Source organism: Oreochromis aureus, linkage group 3 (assembly GCF_013358895.1).
Source record: "Oreochromis aureus strain Israel breed Guangdong linkage group 3, ZZ_aureus, whole genome shotgun sequence".
Taxonomy (NCBI): domain Eukaryota; kingdom Metazoa; phylum Chordata; class Actinopteri; order Cichliformes; family Cichlidae; genus Oreochromis; species Oreochromis aureus.
Window position 1 is genome coordinate 57,286,663 of NC_052944.1, and position 25,544 is coordinate 57,312,206.

At 41.2% G+C, this 25,544-nt stretch overlaps 1 protein-coding gene and 3 long non-coding RNA genes across 4 annotated transcripts in view; 2 read left to right on the forward strand and 2 right to left on the reverse strand.

The window, feature by feature from the left end:
• Positions 1-2,653, forward strand: part of LOC116312290 (NXPE family member 3-like) — a 31,038-nt gene extending 28,385 nt beyond the window's left edge. Inside the window, exons 7-8 of the mRNA XM_039605366.1 lie at positions 401-607; positions 696-2,653. Of these exons, the coding sequence (XP_039461300.1) occupies positions 401-607; positions 696-1,249 (761 nt within the window). The 3' untranslated portion in view covers positions 1,250-2,653. The remainder of the gene's footprint in view (positions 1-400; positions 608-695) is intronic.
• Positions 2,654-8,591: 5,938 nt separating this feature from the next.
• Positions 8,592-12,940, forward strand: LOC120438944. Its single transcript, XR_005612269.1, has 4 exons — positions 8,592-8,652; positions 9,786-9,897; positions 11,691-11,848; positions 12,887-12,940. It is a non-coding gene; the product is annotated as an uncharacterized LOC120438944 (long non-coding RNA).
• A 5,926-nt stretch (positions 12,941-18,866) lies between these two features.
• LOC120438953 lies at positions 18,867-20,081 on the reverse strand. The gene is made up of 3 exons (XR_005612276.1): positions 19,738-20,081; positions 19,537-19,637; positions 18,867-19,394 (listed from the first exon to the last, which is right to left on the reverse strand). It is a non-coding gene; the product is annotated as an uncharacterized LOC120438953 (long non-coding RNA).
• Positions 20,082-20,654: 573 nt separating this feature from the next.
• LOC120438954 lies at positions 20,655-23,387 on the reverse strand. The gene is made up of 4 exons (XR_005612277.1): positions 23,227-23,387; positions 21,177-21,366; positions 20,965-21,078; positions 20,655-20,810 (listed from the first exon to the last, which is right to left on the reverse strand). It is a non-coding gene; the product is annotated as an uncharacterized LOC120438954 (long non-coding RNA).
• Between the last annotated feature and the right edge of the window lie 2,157 nt (positions 23,388-25,544).

The following is a 25,544-nucleotide window of genomic DNA, read 5'->3' on the forward strand; positions in this document are numbered from 1 at the left end:
GGGCTCACAGCCAACTCGAAGAAGTGTGCGACTGGACAGAGGGAGGTACAGTATCTGGTGTATGATTTTAGTTGTAGCTTTTAAACTACTGCAGTGCTGTGGTAGTTTATTGGGTGTTGCTGTACATCCACATGCGTTAATCTCAAGCGTAGTGCATTTGTATTGATTGGTTGGAGAATCAAAAAAAGAGTCCTAAACATATTGAATACAAATCCATTGTGCAAGATTAGAAAATGGCATTCACCAGATTAGAAGATTAGAAACATAAAAACAAAAGCAGTACTTTTGTCAGATTTTAATTGAGTTTTATTACTACATACAGGTTAAGGAAAGGCTTTGTTTGTTTGTTTTTCATATTAAGTAAAAAACACACGTAATTGTCTGTTTTACTGCTTACCAGGTCAGTCAGAGGTGAACAGCAGCAGTGTGGAGTCTGAACCGTCTGGCTATTACTACCAGGGTGTGTGGCGAGCACTAGGTGGCACCACCGTTCATCAGTTCAACACTTCCTCAGCCATCACTCAGTGTCTGAAAGGAAAGCAGGTCTATATGTATGGAGACTCCACAATGAGGCAGTGGTTTGAGTACCTTAATGCAGCACTGCCAGGTAGCTGCTCTGCAAATCTGGCAAACAACAATATTTTATTTACACTATTTTCTTTATGTAGTTTAACTTCCCTTTCAAATTCTTTTAGATCTAAAGGAGTTTAACCTGCATAGCCACAAATCAATCGGACCTTTAATGGCTCTGGACTATGCAAATAACATCTTTGTGAGGTATCGCACCCACGGCCCTCCTCTACGTACTGTCAGTGTCCCATCCATGGAGCTGCATTATATTGCCAATGAGCTGGACAATGTGGTTGGAGGCAGTAACACTGTAGTAGTTTTTGGCATCTGGGCACACTTTGACAATTTCCCTATTGGGTTCTACATCCGTCGACTGATGTCCATCCGCAGTTCAGTGGTACGGCTACTGTCCAGGGCTCCAGGCACAGTGGTTGTCATTCGGACTGGAAATCCCAAACCTTATACAATTCGTGGTGCATTTGTCAACAGCGACTGGTACACTTTTCAGCGGCTAAAGGCACTCAAGGCTATATTCAAAGGATTGAATGTCCATCTGGTGGATGCCTGGGAGATGGTTCTGGCCCACCATCTGCCACACAGCATGCACCCTCAACCTCCAATTATCAAGAACATGATTAATGTTCTGTTGTCATACATATGTTCTCCAAAGGGTGGATAGATGTGTTTCTGTACTCCATGTATAAACATATTCAATCCTCATCTAATCTATCTACTTCACTCTTCACAGTGCAGTTTATGAAGACATAACTCCAGTTTTCACAGTTCCACTGTGATGTCAACTCTTGGCTTCTCCTTAGACTTCAGTTGGGGCTTTTATATTAATGCTTTTATATTTACTGAGGGAAGAACAATTCTGTTACCCCTTTTGTATTTTCTGTTTCTTTCAGTATTCATAATATTAAATCAAAATCCATTTCAAAAATTCAGTTTTACTTTTTAGTTATTATACCAAACATAAAATAGTAACATGAGGGGGTAAAAATGAAAAACAACCAGCAAAGCTGACATGTTCCAGTGTGTTCCTAAGATGGAAAGAACCTGAAATATTATGCTGTCTCTAAATGTGATTTTATGTAATTATGTGTTTCCATTGTGCTGGTCAACCAATTACATCACTCGGATTTGGTGCTTCACTGAAGGTTCAACCCATTTTAACTTTTTATATGCCTCGTTGTCAGTGTGAAGACAGGCCGGTAAGGAAGCGGGCCAAAGTTATTCTCCAAATCTGTGTCACAGCTTATCGATCCCCCCACCAGCCATACTTGGCTGCCACTCCCTGAGCCTGGTGCTGCTGCAGGTTTCTTCCTGTTAAAAGAGGGTTTTTCTTTCCCACTGTTACCAAATGCTTATTCATAGAAGCCGTTTAATTGTTGGGATTCCTCACTATGTGTTTATTATTGCAGGGTCTTTACCTTACAATATAAAGCACCTTGAGGTGACTGATCTTATGATTTGTCACTATTTATCCTCCTTGTTTGATACTAAGTGTGCATGTTTTTTAGGCTGAGCAAACAAAACTGCTGGATAACAGGATCAGTGGGAATTTAACAGGCTGTGAACAATCAACATAACTCTATTGTTTTAAGTCCACCCAGCTGGTTATTATGGTTGACTGCCAGCCCTGAATTTGTTTCTTGATTTTGCAAAATTTTGTAATTCTGTGTCTGAGAATGCCTCACACACTTTCTTCTTTTGTTTCCACATTGCAAACTACTTGGGAACCAAAGTGTTTTTTTTTTTCCTATTCACTGAATTTAGCTGGAGAGAACTGGTGATTAATAAAACATATTTGTTTTTGTTCTAAATAAACTGAAGTATCTGGGACTTGATTTGTTGAGACTTGACTTGAGTGTGAAGTAGTTTTTCCTTTCCTCTTGCATTGTGCTTGCTAATTTGTGTCTGAAAGGTGTTTGGAAAATGTCATGTGACTATGTGGTGCATGAATTATTTGGAGAGCTTGTCCTGAGTTGATTTTTTTAAAATCATTTTCATAATATACAGATAGATGCTGATTATTGTTACACTAGCTTGCCAATTATTTCCAGAAGTGAAGTTAAATAAATAAAACTGCTTTGAAAAAAAATATTTTTCTCTTTCTTTTTGTGAGGTACCACACAGGAGCACCATTTTTAGAGTTATACTAACAACAAATGTACCTACTACCCACTCAAGGTAATACTTTGCTAAGCATGTCATGTGTTTAGTCCGTTGTGAAGTACATGTTAAATTATAATACAATAATACAAAATAAGCATTTATTTAAAATAGAATTAATGCCATATGTTTTCTTTGACCTTTTTTCCAAAGGGAAAATGCCACCACCACCCTCACCCTTGTTCTTGATCCTACCAGTGACTCCCATTCATAAAAATCTCCAGCTCTGGCTGCTGGAGATACTAGAGCTACAGATGCCAAGAGAATAAATGTGCTCTCACTGTTGACTCTAATAATTCAATACTTTATATATAATTAATACATATAATAAATAAACAAAATGTCCTAGTTGAAAGCACTCGACACTGAAAGCATTTTTTTTTTTTTTTTTACTTTTTTCTTTGTTCATTTACAAGTAAGTAAATCCTTCTTTGGGACCTTAGGATAGGTCATATTAGGATAAATAGTAGGATTGTAAAATTTTAGATTTTCAGAGTTGGTGTGACAAACCTGGAAGCAGTTTTATATCAAATGAACAACCTAAAATATTTGATGGGTGTACATGCAGAATATTATTATTTTAAATTCATTAAAATTTTATGTGTTCTGAAAAAGAGACAAAGAGATTAAAATTAACAACCCAGTTTTGAGAAACACTCTTAGCTTATGTATCTTTTATTCATAAGGAGAAACAGGAAACTGGACGACTGCAGAGCCTAGGGCAGCAAACATGCTAGGACCGCCTCTGTTTGCTGCACTCTGCACATTCCTGATTTTGGTCCAGTACAGTTTTTATGCCTTAATTAAGGAAATTAATTTATTTCCACCTGAAATTTAAACTTTAGTCACCATCTTTGCAATTAAATAACTTAACATTTCTGTTCAGGATATTTATAAAATCTACATATTTTATAGTAATAATTTATAATTATATGATAATATCTACCAGAGGCCTGGGAGCTTGAGGGTCCTGCGCAGTCGCTTAGCTGTTCCTGTTACCTTCACCCTCCACATCTTCTCCAGCTCTTCGCTGAGGCCTTTTTATTTCTCCAGCTTCTTGTGTTCCTTCTTCCTGATGTTGTTGTCGTTCAGAACCGCTCCGTCTATCACTACGGCCGTCTTCTTCTGTCAGTTGTGTAAATACTGAGGAATGGTGACATTCCTCAGTATTTACACAACTCAGAGCCATGGGGGTCATTTCACCAGAGAAGTCTGATTATCATCAAAGTCAGACTGAAGACAAATTCAGACTAAAACTAAACCAGAGGAGAATCAAACTGTGGGAACTGAAGTCTTTACCTGATTTCCAAGCAGCTTTATGAATGTTTGTTATGAAGTTATTATTATACATATAAATCTCATTTTCTAGCATATATAAAGTATATCTTGCTCACATTAAAGGGCGGTAAATCAATTCACAGTGCTGTAAAAAGTGTTTAGCCTCCTCCTGGTTTCTCAGTTTGCTGCATATTGTGCAAAGCAGAGTGGGTAAAATTCCTCCACAGTGATGTGAAAGACTCATCAACAGTTATTACAAATGGTTGATTGGCCCTGCCAGTAGTAACATAACCATATACCAGGTTTTGGAGAGGATTACTTCTTCACGTGGTCCCAGGAAGGTAGGACAACTTTTTTCCCCTTAACAAATCATTTCAAAGCTGCATTTTCTATTTACTTGGATTATACTTGTCAAATACTAACATTTGTTTGAGGATTTCAAACATCCAAGTGTCTCACATATGGAAAACCTAACAAATCTGATCTTATGTGCAGTCTCCCTCCCCATTTCGTGCACTTTCAATGTTGATATAATAATAGCTGAATGTGGATTTAGGCAGTTCACACATGAACAGTAGAGAGCAGCAAACCTCCAACTCTGCGTCCAGTCTGAAGGATGAGGCAGATGGGCTGAAGCAGAAAACCTGCGATTGAACAGTGGAGACTGTGTCCAGTTAGACAAGAGTACAAGTGCTCACAGCACAGATTTCTGCCCATACAGTGCCATTAATAGTACAATGGAAAAATCTTATTTATGTTACCTTTTACAGGCATTTCATTTTAAAATATCTATGGTAAATATCCCTTTATTGCCCAGGGTGCTTGCAGAGGCAGTTGCTGTGCCTGGGCCGGGCAGCTGGCCTCTTCTGCATGGGTGCTGATCCCCATGATTGATGTTTTCTGGTTGGGATAGGTCGGCACATATCAGGATACCTGCTCTGGTTCTTGGGGATTCTGTGTGACCACAGGCAATCAGATAAAGGAGGGGCTGTCACACAGGTGTTGGGAATTTTTGGTGGTTGGGTCACTAACTTATCTCCACTGTTAATTGAGTGGCCTCATATGCAATATATAATAATAATTATATCAAACACACACACACACACACACACACACACACACACACACACACACACACACAATAACATAGGTAGTGTTTCAAAGATACCTATGGTTAATGATAGTTTTCTTTTGCTTGTTGACCAGTTGTCAGTATTTAGTTCACACAAATGAGGGCCTTATTATTTCCTTCTAAAGTAGCATTAGTAATGCAGCGTGCATTTTTTCCTATGTATTGAAGTAATTAGTGCTATAAATAAACATATCAATTAAAAGTCTTCATTTTCCATGGACATAATGACCTGTGGTTGTTTATGATGAATCGTGAGAGTTTCAGACAGACAGAAACAGAGAGGCTTTTGTAACCATGGTTACTCCCTCAATTTCACAGGATGATGCTGAAATGAACAAACAGTACAATTTGAGTTTTTCAGCTTTGCTAGAATTTATTTATTTTCATTTATTTATTTAATTTTATTTTGAGCAGCAGTATTAAAACCACAATGTTGTTGATTCCATGTTGAAAAGCTGTCAGTATTTAATTCAATTTTTAAAGTTTTCCTGTGCTGCTCGCCTATTTCCTTATTGTGCCATGATGGTCCTTTCTAAACTGTGTCATCTCTGTCTGGACTCTGACCTCTCCTTCACCTCTCCTCATCAATCTCCTGCACGCTGTCCTTTTGTCCTCTCTCAGCATGCATCAATCAAACTCTGTCCAAATCTGTAATTTCTGATGTGATGATTAAGTATTTACCACATTATTTACCAACTTTTTTTATTCATCGACTCAACTAATGACATATTTGAACACATTAAAAATATCAGATTCTTTCTTTAGGGCTTAATACAGTTTTCTGATTCTGATCAAAGGGCAAAATGGAAGCCAACAATGGCTTGCTAGCTGTAGGTCACTCAAGAGAAAGCTTAATTATTTCCGTGTTTTTTTCTATGTAATGGAGCAATTAATGTTATAAATAAACATGTCAATAAAGTTACTAGTTCTTTTTCCATGGACATAACAACCGGAGGTTGTTTATTATGAATGGTGAGCATTTCAGAGAGGCAGACAGAGAGAGGCTTTCTGTAACCATGGTTACTCACTCCAGTACAAGGGTCTGAGTAAGCTTTGAGAGCAGATGTTCTTTAATCCTGAGCGTATGCCAGCTGACTGTATTTCATCATCAGCCAGTGTTGTTCTTTATACATCAATATTACCAAAGTTTACCATAAGGCAGCATAGAAAGTATTTACTTGCTTTCAGGTTTCATTCAAATGTTAGTCTTTTTATTTGTTTCCCCACTTTTTTCCTGTTTCAAAATCAAACACCAGTTTGTGAGAAGATTATCTTCTTTTTTTAATAGGCAGATAAAGTTTTGCATTGGCTAATTTGCCAATTGTATTTTAAAAATGTTCGTATTTTAATATCCAAAAATGTTTTTGCCCAAAACATATGTGCACTATATGTCAGTAAAAATACTATGCAAATATTGCTGTCCTTGAATGCTGAATAAACACTGACAAAGCACTGATTGTATCTCTTGTACATTATCAGTGCAGTATCTAAAAACTTTGCACCGTAGTGGTTAAAATCTCATTCTAATAAGAGTTAAAAGCGCATTTGGTTATTAGGTTTACAGGGTTATTAAATTATGGTTAACGGTTGGTGGAATTTTTTTTTAACATTATCTGCCAATTACATCTGCCACCCTTCTCCAAATCTGTGCCCCTACCTGGCCCCCCCCCCCAACAAAAAATTTCTAGACACGCCACTGCTCGAGGCTGCCGTTTTCTCTGACAGTTTCAATCAAAATTAGAAATGCTACGCTGGGAGACTGAGATAACTAATAGTGCTGCCTGTTGTGCAGTTAGTTTCCAAAACACGTTATTCATGGTTACATACAATTTTAGACTGATGTGGGCCAAAGCCTAGCATAGCCTGTAACATTATTATGACGGACACATTTTATGAGTGAACTTGACTTTAAGTGACTTACAGGTTTCTTTGAAAAATACTTTCTTATATCCAGGTTCTTCCTTTTTGCTGCCATCCTCCTCTCCTCCTTGCAGGTCCTCGCAGCGCAGGCTTGCTGCTGCTAAAACTAAACAGAGCTCCCTGAAAGGCACAGCGAATCACATTGGCCATATTTGTCACATGAGGTAGGACGCCAGTAGAGAACGTAATTTAACTCTTTCTGCACCGCTGGGTGAATGAGACGTTGACAGATCGTTTTTTTCTTTCTATTGGGTTTGTTTTTCTTTACTCGAAGAGATCAAATTATTGGTGGGGACAATTCAATAATCGCTGGATATTGGTGGGGACATGTCCCTTCCGTCCATGCCAAATCTACGCCCTTGGCTGGATATTAAGACAGTTTAACCTCTTAGCTGTTATGTGAAGGTGCACGTGGGGGATTCTCTTTCTAACCCAGGCCACACGACAAGTGGCAGTCACATCATGCACAAGGTTATAGAAATTGAGGGGTTGCATAGCCGTGAAAAATGTAGTTTTTAACATTTTCAGAGCCTCTATTGTGTCATGATGGTTCTTTTTAAACTGAGTTATCTCTGTCTGGCCTTTTAGATGCTCACCTCTCTTTCACCTCTCCTCATCAATGTCCTGCACTCTTAATCTCCTCTGCTCTCTCCTCCTGTCCTCTCTCAGCATGCATCAATCAAACTCTGACCTTCTGACTGTAAGTTCATGAGCATTTTGAGCTGAATAGTCATCAAAGGTCAAAGGTCAACAGTACAGTATCCCAACACTAGCTTGCTAGCTGTAAGCCAATCAAATGAAGGCTACATTATTTCCTTCTAAAATAAATTAGTGATGCAGAGTTTTCTAATGGAGTAATAAATGTTATAAATAAACATGTCAGTAAAGTTACATTCTTAATTTTCCATGGATATAATGACCCGAATCATGAATCAAGAGTGTTTCAGAGAGAGGATTTCTGTAACCATGGTTACTCCCTCCAGTACAAGGGTCTGAGTAAGCTTTGAGAGCCAACACGTTCTCACTCCCAACTCGTCAAATGTGTGACGCATGGTCAGGCTCCCTCTGCTTCACTTATCGACGCGCAGGGTACCCCCCTCGCGTCGAGAATTGACGTGCAGGGTCCTCCTATTGAATACTATGCTGCTCCCTAAACGTTGTTTATTGACGACAAGAGATTTCCGCGGAAGAGCCTGTTGTTCGTATATTTATACATTTCCAAAATCACATTGTAGTGACGTGTACTGAACACAATATATTATATAATGTAAACAACTATCTGAGAAACAGCAGATACAGCAGATAAATTAATTATAGGCCATTACTTTTGTATCGTTTATTGCATTTATGGAGGGAGAGGTGTATGCTGGGTAATGGCACAGCTAGCGACTGAGTGACCCGCTTCGGATGTTATGGGCGTTATTAGCAGAAATCAGTCCCATAGATATGGGCCATCCACCTGCTAGATTGTTCAGAAGGTTGTTATCATCCATCCAGATGGAGGATCACTAACAGGAGCGTGGGAAGACTCCAGAATCCACTCTGGCTGGAATCCGGTGGATACAGCAGTGTTACAGGTAAGACCATTTAAACGGACAGCATTTATAGAATGACTATTAAAAGTCAGCGAGTGTCAATAATGTTAATGTGGTTATGTTAGTAATACACCGAGTGCTAATATAACAGCTTTAAGATGCATTTGTAGATATTATTACGTGTTTTACCGTCTTTATGGTGCTAGCTTAAAGTTACGGTGTAAACGTTAGCTTATATTGTAGTAAATCTGTTACTGTTTAAACGATGTTGGGACAGAAATATTAGCTTCTGTCATGACTGATGAAGTTACTAGTTAATAAAGTTTCCAGTAAAGTGATTAATCGCAGCCAGAGATTAACAGTAAATATCCCGATTAGCTTCAATGCATCTGTAATAAATATGTGCAAGTTTAAACTGTATGATACTTATACTGACCCAGGGTCAGTGTAAAATACAATCCTAGCTGTGTGAACAAAGCCTGGCTCCTTTAATCCTGCATGACAAACCTCAGGATGCAGGTTATTATTACTCTTTCCTGCTGGCACACCTGTCATACCTGAGAGTCAGCTAGAAACTTACAGTGACGTGGACATCATGCAAAGACTGCCAGACTCTGTAATACTGTAAATGATCAGTGACTCAGGTTAACACTAAACTTTAAACAGTCCCTCTGTGTCTCTGTGTGTGCTGAACATTTAGGATTGAGTCAGGCTGCATTGACTGTGGGACTTTAATGTGTTAAAAGCAGGTTGAAGACGGCTCAGAAACATTTGATGATTAAAATTTACATTTATTTATTAATTAATTAATTTATGGCTGCTGGTGATTTGTAAAGCCTCTACTCAGCTGTATTTTTGTTACTAATTTATGTTTGTTGTTGTTTAACAAAGATTTCAGAAGAGCAAAGATGAGCACTCCTACTTCATCCTTAATAGTTTAACTGGATTGGAAATCAAAAAAATCCAGATTCATCTTCCACAGAAGTTTCATTTGTCAGTGTGGGACTGCTGAGTCACCTGAAGAACTCATTTCATTCTCCACGATGTTGATTTACAGAAATGTTTCACAGGAACTGATTCCTCCCGAAGGGTGAACTAGTGTGTTTCCATAGATTATCTCTGTATGAATGTACTTCTTAAATGAAGGCAAGTGTTTGTCCTGTTTTGTTCCTCAGGTACAGTACGTGATATTAAGGGCAGGCGGTCATCACTGGGGGAAGACAAGAAGCAGACGTACTTCCAAGAGGGAGCTGCAGTGAGGACACAGCCTGGTCACTGAGGTCAGAGGTCAGAATCTGAAACAGCTCAGGTTTATATTCTAGGGGTTATAAAAAAATTCAAATGTATTTATAGAGAAACCTTTAAATAATATTTCAAATAATAGTCATAATTATGATTATTATTAGAAATATCAAACATCTAAGTGGATTTTCTGTTTAGGGCTGCCACAAACGATTATTTTGATAGTCGACTAGTCACCGATTATTTTTGCGATTAGTCGACTAATCAGATCATGCATCCATTGGACGTAAAACGTACAGCTTATTGCACCAGCATGCGTCTGCTCTTATATAACTATCATTAGCTTACAGCTTGAAGTGTTTAAGGTATTTGCTAACTAAAAATAAAGACAAGATGATAGTTTATTACACTTTTAATGAAATTTGCAGATTGTTTCAGTGAAGTTTAATAAACTCAGCCGTCTGCTCCTTGCTATCTAAAATATAACAGGACACCGGAGCATATTCTCGAGCATCTCACACTTCTGATAATCAGTTGTCTGCTTGACGTTTATTCATCTGTGCAAAAACTATAACTTTATTTCTCAGCCAAACCAATTTACTCAGGAACAAATAAAATACTAAAAAAAAGCCAAACAATAACATTTTTAAGTTATCTAAGTGACTTATATTACATGTTTAACCCGAGTAAGCGAAAGACGGCGGTGAGTTTGAAAACGATTTGCCGGGAGTCTGGTGTTCTCACCGACTCTAATGAGCCTAGAACCCCGGCTCGCTATCGAGCTGGTGGGTAACAGACGTCTCCAGCGTTGGAGCGCTTTTGAAAATATGTGGTGTCTTGATAGACTGAGCAGATATTTGAGGTTTGAGGTACACAGCTACATTCTCACCTGAAAATATGTTAAACGTTTATTTTGTGACCCAGAAAGAATAATAATTGTAATATTAAAACTAACTAGCTGCCGCCATTGTTGACAACTGCGCTGGGCAGCGCTATGAATTCTGGAACACAGTTTCTTCTTCTTGAGGTTTAACGGCAGCTGGCATCCTTGTACATGCAGTGCTGCCATCTTCTGTTTCAGTCCGTTATTACACTCTTAAATACTACTACTTATTCCTGCGTCTTTTGGGATCTTACAAAGCTTCAAACGACGCGTCGACTATTAAATTAGTCGTCGACGATTTTAATAGTCGACGTAATCGTGACTAGTCGACTAATCGTGGCAGCCCTATTTCTGTTACACGTATTGTCTTAGCCCTGCGATAACTGGCAGCCTGTCTTTGTCCTGTATCAGCTGGGATAGGCTTCATCCTCCCGCAACCCTGAATTGGGTACATGAATTTTATTGAATTGTATCCCAATTATGTAATCTGATCTTTTACAAACTCAAGGTATCCAATCAAAATGTAAGTAATAATGATAAAAATGGGAAAGCAGAAATAAGTGTGACATGAATGTAAATGTGTGAGCTGACATAGAGGACAGCTACATGTAGTCTGAAAAACCTTTGTTGTCAAGTTTGCAGGTCTATCACGAGACATTCTTACATAGAAGAGACTGTTAAAGTCTCTAACTCAGTGAAGCATTATTGGTCCCGTCTGTTTGGATAAATATAATAAGCTGATGTTTGTCCATTTATTGACACATTTTCTTAAGTGCTTATCCAGTTCAGGATCACAGTGGAGCTGCAGCTGGATGTGTTCAGTAAAGAAACCTTACAAAAGTTAACATAAACCTGCATCTCTGTACGTTGTTGTCCACAGGATGAGAAAATCGAACTGGAAGACTGTGGAACATGTTAATAAATGTTTGTGTGTTTATGCCTGTGTCTTTCACAGGAGGCGCTGAAAGGTTTCCCTAATAATTCCTGGTGAATCAAAGCAGGACCATAAAGGTTGCTGGACTGCATGATGGCCTTACCCCTGAGCAGTCATCCTGTTAAAGGAGGAACCAGTTAGAAGCTGTTTTCAAAGTAGCTGAGCAGATTTCATCTCAAGTGAGCGATTAACTGTTTGTTTGTTTGTTCTGCCACTTAAAGAGCATTTAAGGACGTCTTTTGAGTGTTTAGTTGAATTAATTCTACTGGCTCTCATGGTCATTTGTGATTATGGACATATTTTTCATGTATATCAACCATTTAGTAAATTCTATCTTACAGTCTGAGAAGTCACAGTGTTGATATTCAGCACAAAGAGAAAAGCTCACTTGTTTGAATTTATTTACAATAGTTTTTATAAATTCTGAGTGTAAACAGCTTTTACAGCTTTGATATTGTTTGACACTCGATGTCAGGTGATGGTATTTAATTTAAAGGTTTCTTTGTCCCAATGAGCCATTTACACTGACCAGTGTCACTTTAACTGTAACACATTCATTATTTAGATCCAACATTTCTAAGAGAAATAACTGAGTGTAAAAAATGGCAGCACTCAGGCCAGGTTTAATTGATAGAGATATATGCATGCATTATGAAATTTATGTATCCCAGATCATTTTTATTCATCTAGTCATGGCAGACCCACCCCTTCCTCCCAAGTTAACTGCAACCCAAAAGAACTAGTGGGGGTATTTACACACTCACAACCAGTGTGGGGTAGAAAGAGCCACCAAAAACCTGTCAGCCTGCACAGCTACAGATGTGCTAAAAGCTATAAGAGTTAGAAGCTCTGCTTATGGAGAAACTTTCTAAGCCTAACAGAGGACAGGTACTCCTGCCCAAATAACATGATATAAGCCCACATACAGCCCAGCCATAAAGTGAACCAAGTCATTTGGTTAAAGACAGCATGGGACCAAATGCCAGCCTGCACCAACCTGACATTTCTTCCTCCTGAATTAAATGAATGAATGCATGAAAGTTAAATGACTACAAACCTAAAGCCACTCGTTCCCACACTGGAGTTCCCCAACACTGTGTTAACTGTACTGAGCTTGTATCAACAGTTGTAACAGGCTCAGCTATCTGAGAGACTGCATTGAACGATTGTTTCTGTCTTAATGGTTTCAGCTCAGATGTTCTGCTTTTTCCTTTCAGTAGATCAAAGCAGCTCGTGCTCTGTCTGCTTCCATTCTGATGGCAAGAAGAAGAAGAAGAAGACTTCAGCGAAGTGGCGTTCATGGTCTCAGTGGACAGTCATGGTCACACACTGCATGTGGTTTTAAAAGCAACATATCTGTTCACCACAACAATGGAGATGTGTAATATCAGTGCAGCTACAGTTTGTTCTTGAACATCAGTTCTGTTTTCTACTTTGACCACTTAGACCAAAAAAGTGTTGTTTTCAGATTCTTTCTTATAAATCTGTAAATCACCTGCTCATTTTTTATTACAATTAGTTTCACATAAATAGTAGTGTTTCCTTTATGGTCTTTTAATGCTTACACTACACTGTTCACGTCTACATTAGAGACATTTCTGTTACCTATTTATGAGACTGGGCTGCTTGACTACAATTTGGAAATGGATGCAAAATCGTGCTATTGTTTGTTTTTTAATATGATTCAATTCAATTCAGTAAAACTTTATTGATCCTGAAGGTTGACCCCGAGGGAAATTTGGGTTAAGGCCAACACAGGACGTGTCTGACTAAGCAAAGATGAATCTGATCCCATTTCTACCTGTCTCTACTGTTTCAACTGTAACTGTCAGGATATATATTTATTCCAGCTCTCATGGGACAAAGGAATGACTCAGACTTGTCAAATGTTCTTTGACTTGATACACAATTTGAAGTTCACAATTTTCTCCGTGAATCGCTACCTTATCGTGGTGGAGGGGTTTGTGTGTCACAGGGATCCCAGGGGCTATGTTGTCTGGGGCTTTTGCCCCTGGTAGGGTCTCCCATGGCAAATTGGTCCTGGGTGAGGGACCAGACAAAGAAGCGATTCAGAAGACCCGTATGAAAAGAACATCGAGGGAACAGTTTACCCTGCCCGGGATAGGGTTACAGGGCCCCGCCCCTGGAGCCAGGCCCGGGAGGGTGCCCGAGGGCGGCGTCTGGTGGCCGGGCCTTAGTCCATGGGGCCCGGCCGGGCACAGCCCGAAGAGGAGACATGGGCCCATCCTCCCGCAGGCCCACCACCCGCAGGGAGGCGCCATAGGGGTCGGGTGCAATGTGTGTCGGGCGGCGGCCAGGAGCGGAGGCCCTGGCGGACCGATCCCGGCTGCCAAGACTGGCAATAGGGACATGGAATGTCACCTCTCTGGTGGGGAAGGAGCCTGAGTTAGTGCGTGAGGTTGAGAAGTACCGGCTAGATATAGTCGGGCTCACCTCACGCATGGCTTGGGCTCTGGAACTAGTCTCCTGGAGAGGGGCTGGACTCTGTCTCAGTCTGGAGTTGCCCCTGGTGAGGGCGGCGGGCTGGGGTGGGTATTCTAATATCCCCGGCTTGCTGCCGGTGCGTTGGGGTTTTTCCCGGTGGATGAGAGGGTTTGTTCCCTGCGCCTCAGGGTCAGGGGAACGGGTCCTGACTGTCATCTGCGCTTATGCGCCGAGTGGCAGTTCAGAGTACCCAGCCTTCTTAGAGTCCCTGGGGGTGCTGGAAGGTGCCCCACCTGGAGACTCTGTTGTCCTACTGGGAGACTTCAATGCTCACGTGGGTAACGACAGCGAGACCTGGAGGGGCGTGATTGGGAGGAACGGCCTCCCTGATCTGAACCCGAGTGGTGTTTTGTTATTGGACTTCTGTGCAAATCACAGTTTGGCCATAACGAACACCTTGTTCAAACATAAGAGTGTCCATAAGTGCACGTGGCACCAGGATGCTCTAGGCCGCAGGTCGATGATCGATTTTGTAATCGTATCACCAGACCTGCGACCATATGTTCTGGACACTGGGTAAAGAGAGGGGCTGAGCTGTCAACTGATCACCACCTGGTGGTGAGTTGGATCAGGTGGCGGGGAGGACGCTGGACAGACCCGGTGCACCTAAACGCGTGGTGAGGGTGTGCTGGGAACGTCTAGCAGAGGCCCCAGTCCGCGAGATCTTCAACGCACACCTCCGGCAGAGCTTCAACAACATTCCGAGGGAGACTGGGGACATTGAGTCCGAATGGACCATGTTCAGCGTCTCCATTGCCGAGCTGCTGCTGCATTGAGCTGCGGCCGCAAGGTGGTTGGTGCCTGCCGTGGTGGTAATCCCCGAACCAAATGGTGGACACCAGAGGTGAAGGGAGCCACCAGGCTGAAGAAGGAGTCCTATCGGGCTTGGTTAGCCTGTGGGACTCCAGAGGCAGCTGACAGGTATCGACAGGCCAAGCGGAATGCGGCTCAGGCAGTGGCTGAAGCAAAAACTCGGGTGTGGGAGGAGTTCGGAGGCCATGGAAAAAGACTTTCGGACTGCCTCGAAGAGATTCTGGCAAACCGTCAGGCGTCTCAGGAGGAAAGCGGTGCTCTACCTGCACTGTGTATAGTGCTGGCGGTGCGCTGCTGACGTCGACTGAGAAAATTGTCAGACGGTGGAAGGAATACTGAGGACCTCCTTAATCCCACTGACACGTCTTCCGAGGAGGAAGCAGAGTCTGGGGATGAGGGAATGACCCGCCAATTTCTGGGGTCGAGGTCACTGAGGCAGTTAAACAACTCCTCGGTGGCAGAGCCCCTGGTGTTGATGAGGTCCGCCCGAGTTCCTGAAGGCTCTGGACGTTGTAGGGCTGTCCTGGTTGACACGCCTCTACAATGTTGCGTGGAGATCAGGGCAGTACCCTGGACTGGCAGACCGGGGTGGTGGTCCCCATCTTTAAGAAGGGAGACCGGAGGGTGTGTTCCAACTATAGGGGATCACACTCCTCAGCCTCCCTGGGAAAGTCTATGCCAGGGTGCTGGAAAGGAGAGTTCGTCCGTTAGTCGAACCTCGGATACAGGAGGAACAATGCGGTTTTCGTCCCTGGTCGCGGAACACTGGACCAGCTCTTTATCCTCTCGAGGATACTTGAGGGTGCATGGGAGTTTGCCCAACCAGTCTACATGTGTTTTGTGGACTTGGAGAAGGCATTCGACCGTGTCCCTCGGGTGTCCTGTGGAGGTGTTGCGGGAGTATGGGGTGTCTGGCCCACTGTTACGGGCCATTCGATCCCTATACAACCGTTGCAAGAGTTTGGTTCGCATTGCCGGCAATAAGTCGGACTTGTTTCCGGTGGGTGATGGGCTCCGCCAGGCTGCCCTTTGTCACCGATTCTGTTCATAATTTTATGGACAGGATTTCTAGGCGCAGCCAAGTGGCGGAGGGCTTTCACTTCGGTGGCCTCAGAATCTCATCTCTGCTTTTTGCGGATGATGTGGTTCTGATGGCTTCATCGGTGGGGGGCCTCCAGCTCGCACTGGAACAGTTCGCAGCCGAGTGTGAAGCAGCGGGAATGAGGATCAGCACCTCCAAATCTGAGGCCATGGTTCTCAGCCGGAAAAGGGTGGAGTGCCCACTCCGGTCGGGGATGAGTTCCTGCCCCAAGTGGAGGAGTTTAAGTATCTCGGGGTCTTGTTCGCGAGTGATGGGAGAAGGGAGCCGGAGATCGACAGACGGATTGGTGCTGCGGCTGCAGTGATGCGGACGCTGCACCGGTCCGTCGTGGTGAAGAGGGAGCTGAGTGTAAAAGCGAAGCTCTCAATTTACCGGTCGATCTCGTCCCGACCCTCACCTATGGCCACGAGCTGTGGGTAGTGACCGAAAAGAACGAGATCGCGGGTACAAGCGGCAGAAATGAGCTTCCTCCGAAGGGTGGCTGGCCTCTCCCTTAGAGATAGGGTGAGAAGTTCGGCCATCCGGGAGGGGCTCAGAGTAGAGCCGCTGCTCCTCCACATCGAAAGGAGCCAGTTGAGGTGGTTCGGGCATCTGACAAGGATGCCCCTGGGCGCCTCCTGGGTGAGGTGTTCGGGCATGTCCCACCGGGAGGAGGCCCAGGGCAGACCCAGGACGCCGCTGGAGAGATTATATCTCTCGGCTGGCCTGGGAACGCATTGGTGTTCCCCGGATGAGCTGGAGGAGGTGGCTGGGGAGAGGAGGTCTGGGCTTCTCTGCTTAGGCTGCTGCCCCCGCGACCCGACTTCGGATAAAGCGGATGAGGATGGATGGATGGATGGATGGATGAATTTTCTTACAAATAAAACTATAATGACAAACATGAACAGCTGTGGTTATTTCTGAGACATGATTTTTTTTTAATGTGTTCATATTTAACAGTGTGCATTTGTATGCTGAAACTGTAATGGTGAACCTGAGGTGATGGTCAGCAGAAGGCAAACATATATAAATAGAAAACAATACTGAAGTAATGTCTTTACCCTCTGCAGCGTGTGGACGCTGTGCACACAATCACCTTATTCACTGTAGTAAACATGCACTGCTAGCTCACGTGACTGACTGTCTCCATGGTTACATCGTATATTATTAGCTATGCAAACAGCTTCCAAAGATGCCGCCATAGCTCTCTGCAGCTGTAACACTTTCATGCTTTGCAAATCATTTCACGTTTTTGATAGTTATGAAGACAGAATGTGTTTTTAAAGACATGCTAGGCTGTTGCTATGGTGGTTGCTGTGGACTAGGGTGGACCGCGTCCGATTCCTGTTATTAGCTGTCCGCCGTAGGAAGGCTGCGTTCCGTTTAGAAGTAGCGACAGTCTGCCGTAACTCGAACTCAAACCCCGCTTTGTTCTGTAATTAAAGGGCTTTTACAGCCGTTCATGACACGCACGCACACACACACACATAAAACACTTTGCCTCACCATGAGAATGCAACTTTACTAAAACCTTTAAAGTATCTGAGTTAGGATAGAAAAATGAAGCAACCAGAGATTTAATGATGAAGACTCTGGGTTCTGTAGTTCACGTTTTACAGTCCTGAATGACTCTCTGCACATCCATATAATTTATTGAAGAGGAGTTTAGAATGCACTTTACATTTAGACTGTTGCTGTTTAATTTTTTACATTGTTACTGTGTTATGTCATGAATAAGGTTCACCTGCTGGGGGTTTGATGGATCAGCTGGACAATACAGTCAAAGACAGACTTCATTCATCATACGCAAGAATCCTAGTTATATTTTTGTTTTCACTCATAGTTTAGAACCAAATATTGAAAACAATTCTGACAGACTGGATACCTGGTCAGGGTGTACATTACCTTTCACTCAAGCATCCCAGGACAGAGCCCTGCCCCACCATGAGCCTGGGTGGATACGTGGTTATAATATAAAATGACTGATACTGAATATGAATATTTCATGAAAATCAAATTATAATATGAATTCCTAGGTGTTTGTTATATCCAGCAAGAGGTTGATTACATATGTCTGAATAGCTAACCCTAACCCTAGCTCAACAGACCACAATGCCCTGGACTGTCACTATTATTACATGCTGTGAACATAAGTAGCTTTGATCACAGTTTATGTTGTAAAAGAGAAGGAATATTAAAAAAAGATCAACATTGTGATGTTATTTCTTCCAAACTGACCAGAAACATGCTTGTCAGACTCTCACAGCACAGGATCAGACTCACCGTGCATGACGGCTCAGGCCAATAATGTTTGTTAGATTGTCAGTTGTTTAGTGCTTCTGTACAGTTATGGTCACCATCTCTGTGTCAGTATAATTAATATGCAGAAAACACTAAAAGTTGATTGTCTTCCAATATTCTAGCATAATTAAAAACTTTGACTTTGTAAGTACATATTGTTACAGTCCTAATGCCAGTATGATTCTTCATAACACCTGCTTTGAAATACTGAACTTTAAAATTGACCTGATGAAAGATAATTTACAGTGGCAGTCTGTCAGGATAATTCTAACTATAAGATCACTGTATTAATCTGAATCCTTCTGAAATGTGCTGTGAATGAATGCTGATGCAACTCACTGTGGGAAAGCTGTTAATAAATGAATCTGTGACACATGCAACACATTCACAGAGGAAGAGGACACAAAGGGAGGACACGCAGAGGCTGTGTTAAAGTCAGAAATCCAAAACTTTAGTCAAAAACAGGCGGCGGTTACAAACAGGAAGACAAGCAGTCCATTAAACAGTCTACAGGGTCAAACATACAGAGAATTCAAACAACAGTAAAAAAATAACTGGACACTGGAAAAACTTAAAGCAATGTGTGACGAAATAAAAGGAAGCAGCGCAGTATATTCACTGAATTATCATCAATTACAAAAGAGAAAAACGACGATTTCTAAGGATTATTTGCTTAATTGCGGGTAGAGTGTGGCTGGTAAAGATGGAAACATACAGAATGTAAACTGTGTGAGTTTGTTGAACTTTGTTAGTAACAAATGAGGTAAAAAAAAACAAAACAGACAAAACACAGAAAGAGGCTCTCAGTATTCATTAATAATTAGAAAGCATCTAAACATTCTGATTTTTACAGTCTTAGTTCCGCTCGCTGTCATCATTAAAATCATCATGATCAATGGCGAGGTCCTGAGGTGGGCGGGGCTGTCTCTGGTGATGTCACCATGAAGGAACAGCGTCTGGCACGTGTTGGTGAAACATCCCAGTACACTGGTGTAGTTTCCTCTCCAGCTGGTTGACATTTGACACTTCAACATTAAGGGGAAGAAGAAGAAACAGTGTTAGGTCAGGTGACCACATGGTTTCTAAAATAACTGACAGGAAGTAACCAGGCCGTTAGAAATGGATGGCATGTGTTTAGAGTTACTGTAGTTAGGTAACTCTACTTACCAAAAGCAGAGCTGCTGAATGTTGCAGGAACTGATCATGTGTGGTGATCATTCAGTGCTGCTCCTGCAGGTTAGACAGTCCAAGACTGATATCCTGCCCATCTGAGAGTTTGAAAACACACATGCAAAGATTTAATTGTATTACAAAGTTGGATGTTCGTTTTTGTCCTTTAAAAATGTTTGTGTATTTGAAAGCACTAACATTTAAGGATGACTCAGATCGTCTCTCTCTAAGAGTGTCTCCTTTAAAGGGGAGACAAGTGTGTCCACTGATCAACAAGTCAAGGTGGTGAGATGGACTCGTGCCCTTTGTGACTCTGCTAGTTCTTCTGAGGAAACACCACCGTCTCTCCACACCGTCACCATCTGTGAGCACAAACGGCCGCTCTGCTCTGTCAGCATGTAGGAAATCACATATCACACACACAAGGGTGAAGAAACATTAGAGCTCAACTTTGGATACTTTAGATCAAAACTAGCTCTTAGTTTCAGCAATCAGACAAACAATGATACCAAACTGATTCTGTATGAATACAATATGGTATTTTCAATACAGCTGTCAAATTAATGTATAAAAACTAATACAGATATATGTATATATATTTTTGATAAATTAGTTTGCTAAATTAGAATATATTTTTATTTATTTTTGATTTAACAATTGCATCTGAATGAATTAAATATTGAACCAAAATATATTGTCACATTCTGCATTCTCAAATACAAATTTCACAAAGTAAATTTTTGATTAACAGAAAAAATATGAATTACAAAAAATAATTGTATATTATTAAAATATTATGCAACCGTGACCAAAGTCAGAATCATCATTACAGTACTGTGGACTTAATGCTTGTATAATAGTGATAAACTTCAGGGGAGATCATGATGACAGAAAACTATAAACAACACTCTGAAGTCTGAAGCTGCTTTTCTTGTTTCTGTGACCTCAGCACGCTGACAGACCTGAAGTTGCTACAGATTTTAAAAAATGATAATTACAGGGAAGAAACTTCTCTTTTTCATCGCTTTAATCAAACATTTGATGCCTCAGCTGTCTCAGTCCTACAGCATTCTGCAACTACAACTAACCTGAGGAGGCTTGGATTTGGCTGCAGGTGCCGACATGTGGGTACCATTTAATCACACTTCTTCCTGAGCTTTGCTTCATCACAAGACTAAAGGTGGCATCCTGTGTCACGGTCTTATCATCATCCAATTGGAGAAGAAACATTTACAGGCCTCCTGGTTTTGTTTTCTGATCCTGCAAAAAGACTGAGGACAACAAAGCCCAGAGAACATGAGATACACAACATCCAAAATTTAGACTCAACAGCCTCCATAAATGAAGAGCACCAGGTTGGTCCAGTTATACTAGATATAAGCATGCTTCACATTACTGTGTATGAATAATAAGCAAGAGACAAACTTTGAAGATGCAGAGCATGATGTCCCATCATCAGACTGCAAACAAATATCCACCAGGCTTCTTTGTTGGCAGAGGTGATGATTCTCCCATCAGGGATCAGTAGAGTGTATTAACCTGTGATATAAGCAGCAATCACTGAAATGTTACTGTTTCAGATAAGAAATCTGCCACATAAAAGCCAGGGTGGGAGGGATCTCTACAAACTGACTTACCTCTGCAACTGTGAGGCTGTTCCTCCAGCTTCAACAAAAATCTGACTCTCCAGTCACAAACAAACAACTCCAGCTGGGAGATAGAAAACGCTGCTTGGGTCTTGCTGGATGTTGCTGGTCAGAGTCTCACATTAGCAGAGTGCTGCTTGGTCCCACTGACCCATGTGGACAGTGACTGTGGAGAACTGTTCTGGAAAACAGAAAAGAGAAGTAAAATGACAAAAAGTCAAACAGGATTTCCACAAAGACTCTCTTAGAATCAGCAATCAGAAAATCATTGGTTCATATTACAATTAAATATGACCCGGCTCCTTAAATGTAAGCAGTTAAGATCTGATTTGATTTACATCCTTCACACAGCACATTTGTCCAGGCTGTCAGGTAAACATAGTATTAATCTCAGGTAACATGACTCACAGTAGAGATTCAGTAAGAAAGATTGCCAGCTCTAATATTATTACCACACCAACAGCTCAGATTTCTAGAAGTATTTAAACAAATGTCAGTCTATCCATTCTTTTTCTTCTGAATATTCAATTCAGGTTCACAGTGGGGGGTGGGGGGGTATCATGGAAGTTTGTAAATAAAGTCTGCAACACAGAAAGAGCTGTGATCAAGCTATTTATTACTGCGCGCAGCAGAGCCAACACACATCAAACATCACAGTTCAGTCATGTCAGCTCTGCCACAGAAGTCATGCTCCTACTCCTTTATGCACTCCAAGGAAGAGGGAGGAAGTTACAAACTGATCATACCACACTTCACGTGTCTCGCTATGAAACCTAACGGATCAATGGTTACACTGTTTTGTACCCTCGGCCTTATCAGCACCTGTAAAGGGAGTTGTTTTCTCAAACTGCTGATGCTGAAGTAAGTTCATCTAGTTTTAGAAACTTTCACTGATCAGTCTATAAGAGTGTCACAACTAAGCATATGCATAAGCACTTAAATACTTTAAATGAGAATAATAGAAAATTTCTATTACAGGAGCCAGAGCCTGTCCCAGTAGTCATAGGTAGAGCACACCTGGACAGGTACCAGTCTGTCAGAGGACTAACAGACAGACAGACATCAGAGTAACAAATCTATTTAAAATTAATGTAAGCTTGCTGCAGCTGTATGTATGAACATGTGTTCCTGTGCTCTCAGTCCACCTCTCAGGAACCTGGAGTTCATTTGAAGTCTACTTTAAACAGACCTCACAAAAGACTGATGTGGCTGGATCAGTAGTCTGATTTAAGTACAATACCTTTGGCCAGGGATTAATCTGGTACATCGCTTCACTGCAGTCTTACATATTATCCCCACACCTGAATAAAAAATATTGATATTTACAAATAACAAATTCAGCTGATGCAGCCTGACTCAATCTGATTCCAGATGCTCAGCACACACAGAGACACAGAGGGACTGTTTAAAGTTTAGTGTTAACCTGAGTCACTGATCATTTACAGTATTACAGAGTCTGGCAGTCTTTGCATGATGTCCACGTCACTGTAAGTTTCTAGCTGACTCTCAGGTGTGACAGGTGTGCCAGCAGGAAAGAGTAATAATAACCTGCATCCTGAGGTTTGTCACATGCAGGATTAAAGGAGCCAGGCTTTGTTCACACAGCTAGGATTGTATTTTACACTGACCCTGGGTCAGTATAAGTATCATACAGTTTAAACGAAGCACTGAAACTTGCACATATTTATTACAGATGCATTGAAGCTAATCGAGATATTTACTGTCAATCTGTGGCTGCGATTAATCACTTTACTGGAAACTTTATTAACTAGTAACTATCATCAGTCATGACAGAAGCTAATATTTCTGTGCTAACATCGTTTAAACAGTAACAGCTTTACTACAATATAAGCTAACGTTTACACCGTAACTTTAAGCTAGCACCATAAAGACGGTAAAACACGTAATAATATCTACAAATGCATCTTAAAGCTGTTATATTAGCACTCGGTGTATTACTAACATAACCACATTAACATTATTGACACTCGCTGGCTTTTAATAGTCATTCTATAAATGCTGTCCGTTTAAATGGTCTTACCTGTAACACTGCTGTATCCACCGGATTCCAGCCAGAGTGGATTCTGGAGTCTTCCACGCTCCTGTTAGTGATCCTCCATCTGGATGGATGATAACAAGCTTCTGAACAATCTAGCAGGTGGATGGCCCACATCCATGGGACTGATTTGTGCTAATAACGCCCATTGTATGGACTGATAACAGCCGAAGCGGGTGAATAAAGTCACCGTGTCGCTAGCTGTGCCATTACCCAGCATACACCTCTCCCTCCATAAATGCAAAAGTAATAGCCTATAATTAATTTATCTGCTGTATCTGCTGTTTCTCAGGTAGTTGTTTACATTATATAATATATTCTGTTCAGTACACGTCACTACAATGTCATTTCGGAAATATATAAATATACGAACAACAGGCTCTTGCGCGGAAATCTCTTTTCGTCGATAAACAACGTTTAGGGAGCTCTACAGTATTCAATAGGAGGACCCTGCACGTCAATTCTCGACGCGAGGGGGGTACCCTGCGCGTCGATAAGTGAAGCAGAGGGAGCCTGACCATGCGTCACACATTTGACGAGTTGGGAGTGAGAACGTGTTGTGAGAGCAGATGCTCTTTAATCCTGAGCGTACCTGAGCATCATTCATCCTTTTCATCCTTTTGCATCTGTAAAACAGACAATCTCAGACTGGCACTTTTTGGTGATACCTTGGTTTTTATTTCTTTACTTAGATGTTTGTATGAGTTTGTATGATGGACCTCCGATTGGCCATCTTGTCTATGCACCTCCCTTTAGAAAGGGAGTTCCTTTCTGAAGGCCCCAAACATAGAAAAGGCAAAACTGATTTAAGCATCTAAATTGATTTACTAATGTTTGCAGTACACAGTTCGTTGATAATTATGTCTGTATTTAACACTGAAAGAAAGAGCATGTCTTATTACTTGAGCTTGATGTAACAGCACTTATTGTTGCATGGAGGACGCATCAAAGAGACCGTGTGCTAGAAGAATCAGACATTTGTCCACTCATGTCGGTTTATTTGAAATGTCAGACAAAGATGTGATAGAAACATACCGATTACCAAACCACTTAAAGACTCCTTCTAGTTGTAGGTTTTCTCTATTATCTCAGAGATGACCTAAAACCTACAACCAGAAGGAGTCAAGCAGTACCAGCAGCAGCAAATCTTCCTCAATCAGGTTCTTTTCAACATACTGCAGCTTGTGATGAGGTTCAGAGAAATGGCTGAAGAATGTAGAGAACAGAGGGACGACGCTGACTTTGGACCTTTTCCTGAAAATATCCGGGCCCTGCATGGATGTCATTCATGAGACGAGTTAATAGCAGCCTTTTTTAAAAAAAAAAATCTTGATAGTTTGAAAGTGCTTTTTATCTCTGTTGTAGTCACTGCATTTACATTCATAAAATTCAAACCTTAATAATGTTTTATTATTAAAACAATGTTTTAATGTTTTATTACACTCTGATTTCAGCGCATGGACAGCGATCTTATCACGACTGATTGCATGCGCTGATTGCATCACAGGCTGCCAGTGACTGAAACATTTATTCATTATAATGACTCTCTCTGCCAAACTGCCACTGTAGGCCTACATTTAACCAACATGTCTGTGATCTATATTTCTATACTTTTCTGATTACAATTAACAAGCTGCACCTGTCCTGTGTCCTGTAGATTAGGCATGTCATGAAATTAACCAACTTACTTGTGTTTAGAAACCAGCCGAGTTTTTTGTAAATCACCCTTAACATCCAAGTTCGGGCAAAGTAGGGAGATCACACGAATAATTCAGTTTAAATAGCCAAAATGTATTTATTTAAATTAAACTTTTTTAAAAAAAAGTGACTCAGTCTTTCCTCACATCAGTAATGTGGTAAGCATGTGGATGAAAGGGAGTGACGGGTCATCCAAACAGGCAGAAATCAGAAAACAATCCAAAAATTCAGCTAAACCGAGAAAAAAACAGTCTGCCCCCTTTTAATGTTTCACCCTGCACACCAGCTTTTTACAGGAGTGATTTTCACATTGATTCACCTTTAAAGCACCTCCGGCCAGCAGACGGTATCTGATGACCTGCTTATTTTCAATATTATCCTATTTATTTTATTCTTGTCTGGTAGTTTGATATGTTAGCATCTTTAATATCTTCAGCTCAAACGACCTGAGAAGTAAAAATTCCTCTTTGATTCAAGGCCACTGTCCTCAGGTATTTGTTCATATGAACGAGGTCACATGATTAGATTTGAGGCTATTACCCTTAAATCTAATTGAACATAAAAAGCTTACAGGCCTCCAACCTTCCTGGGAGGTTGTAAAGTGC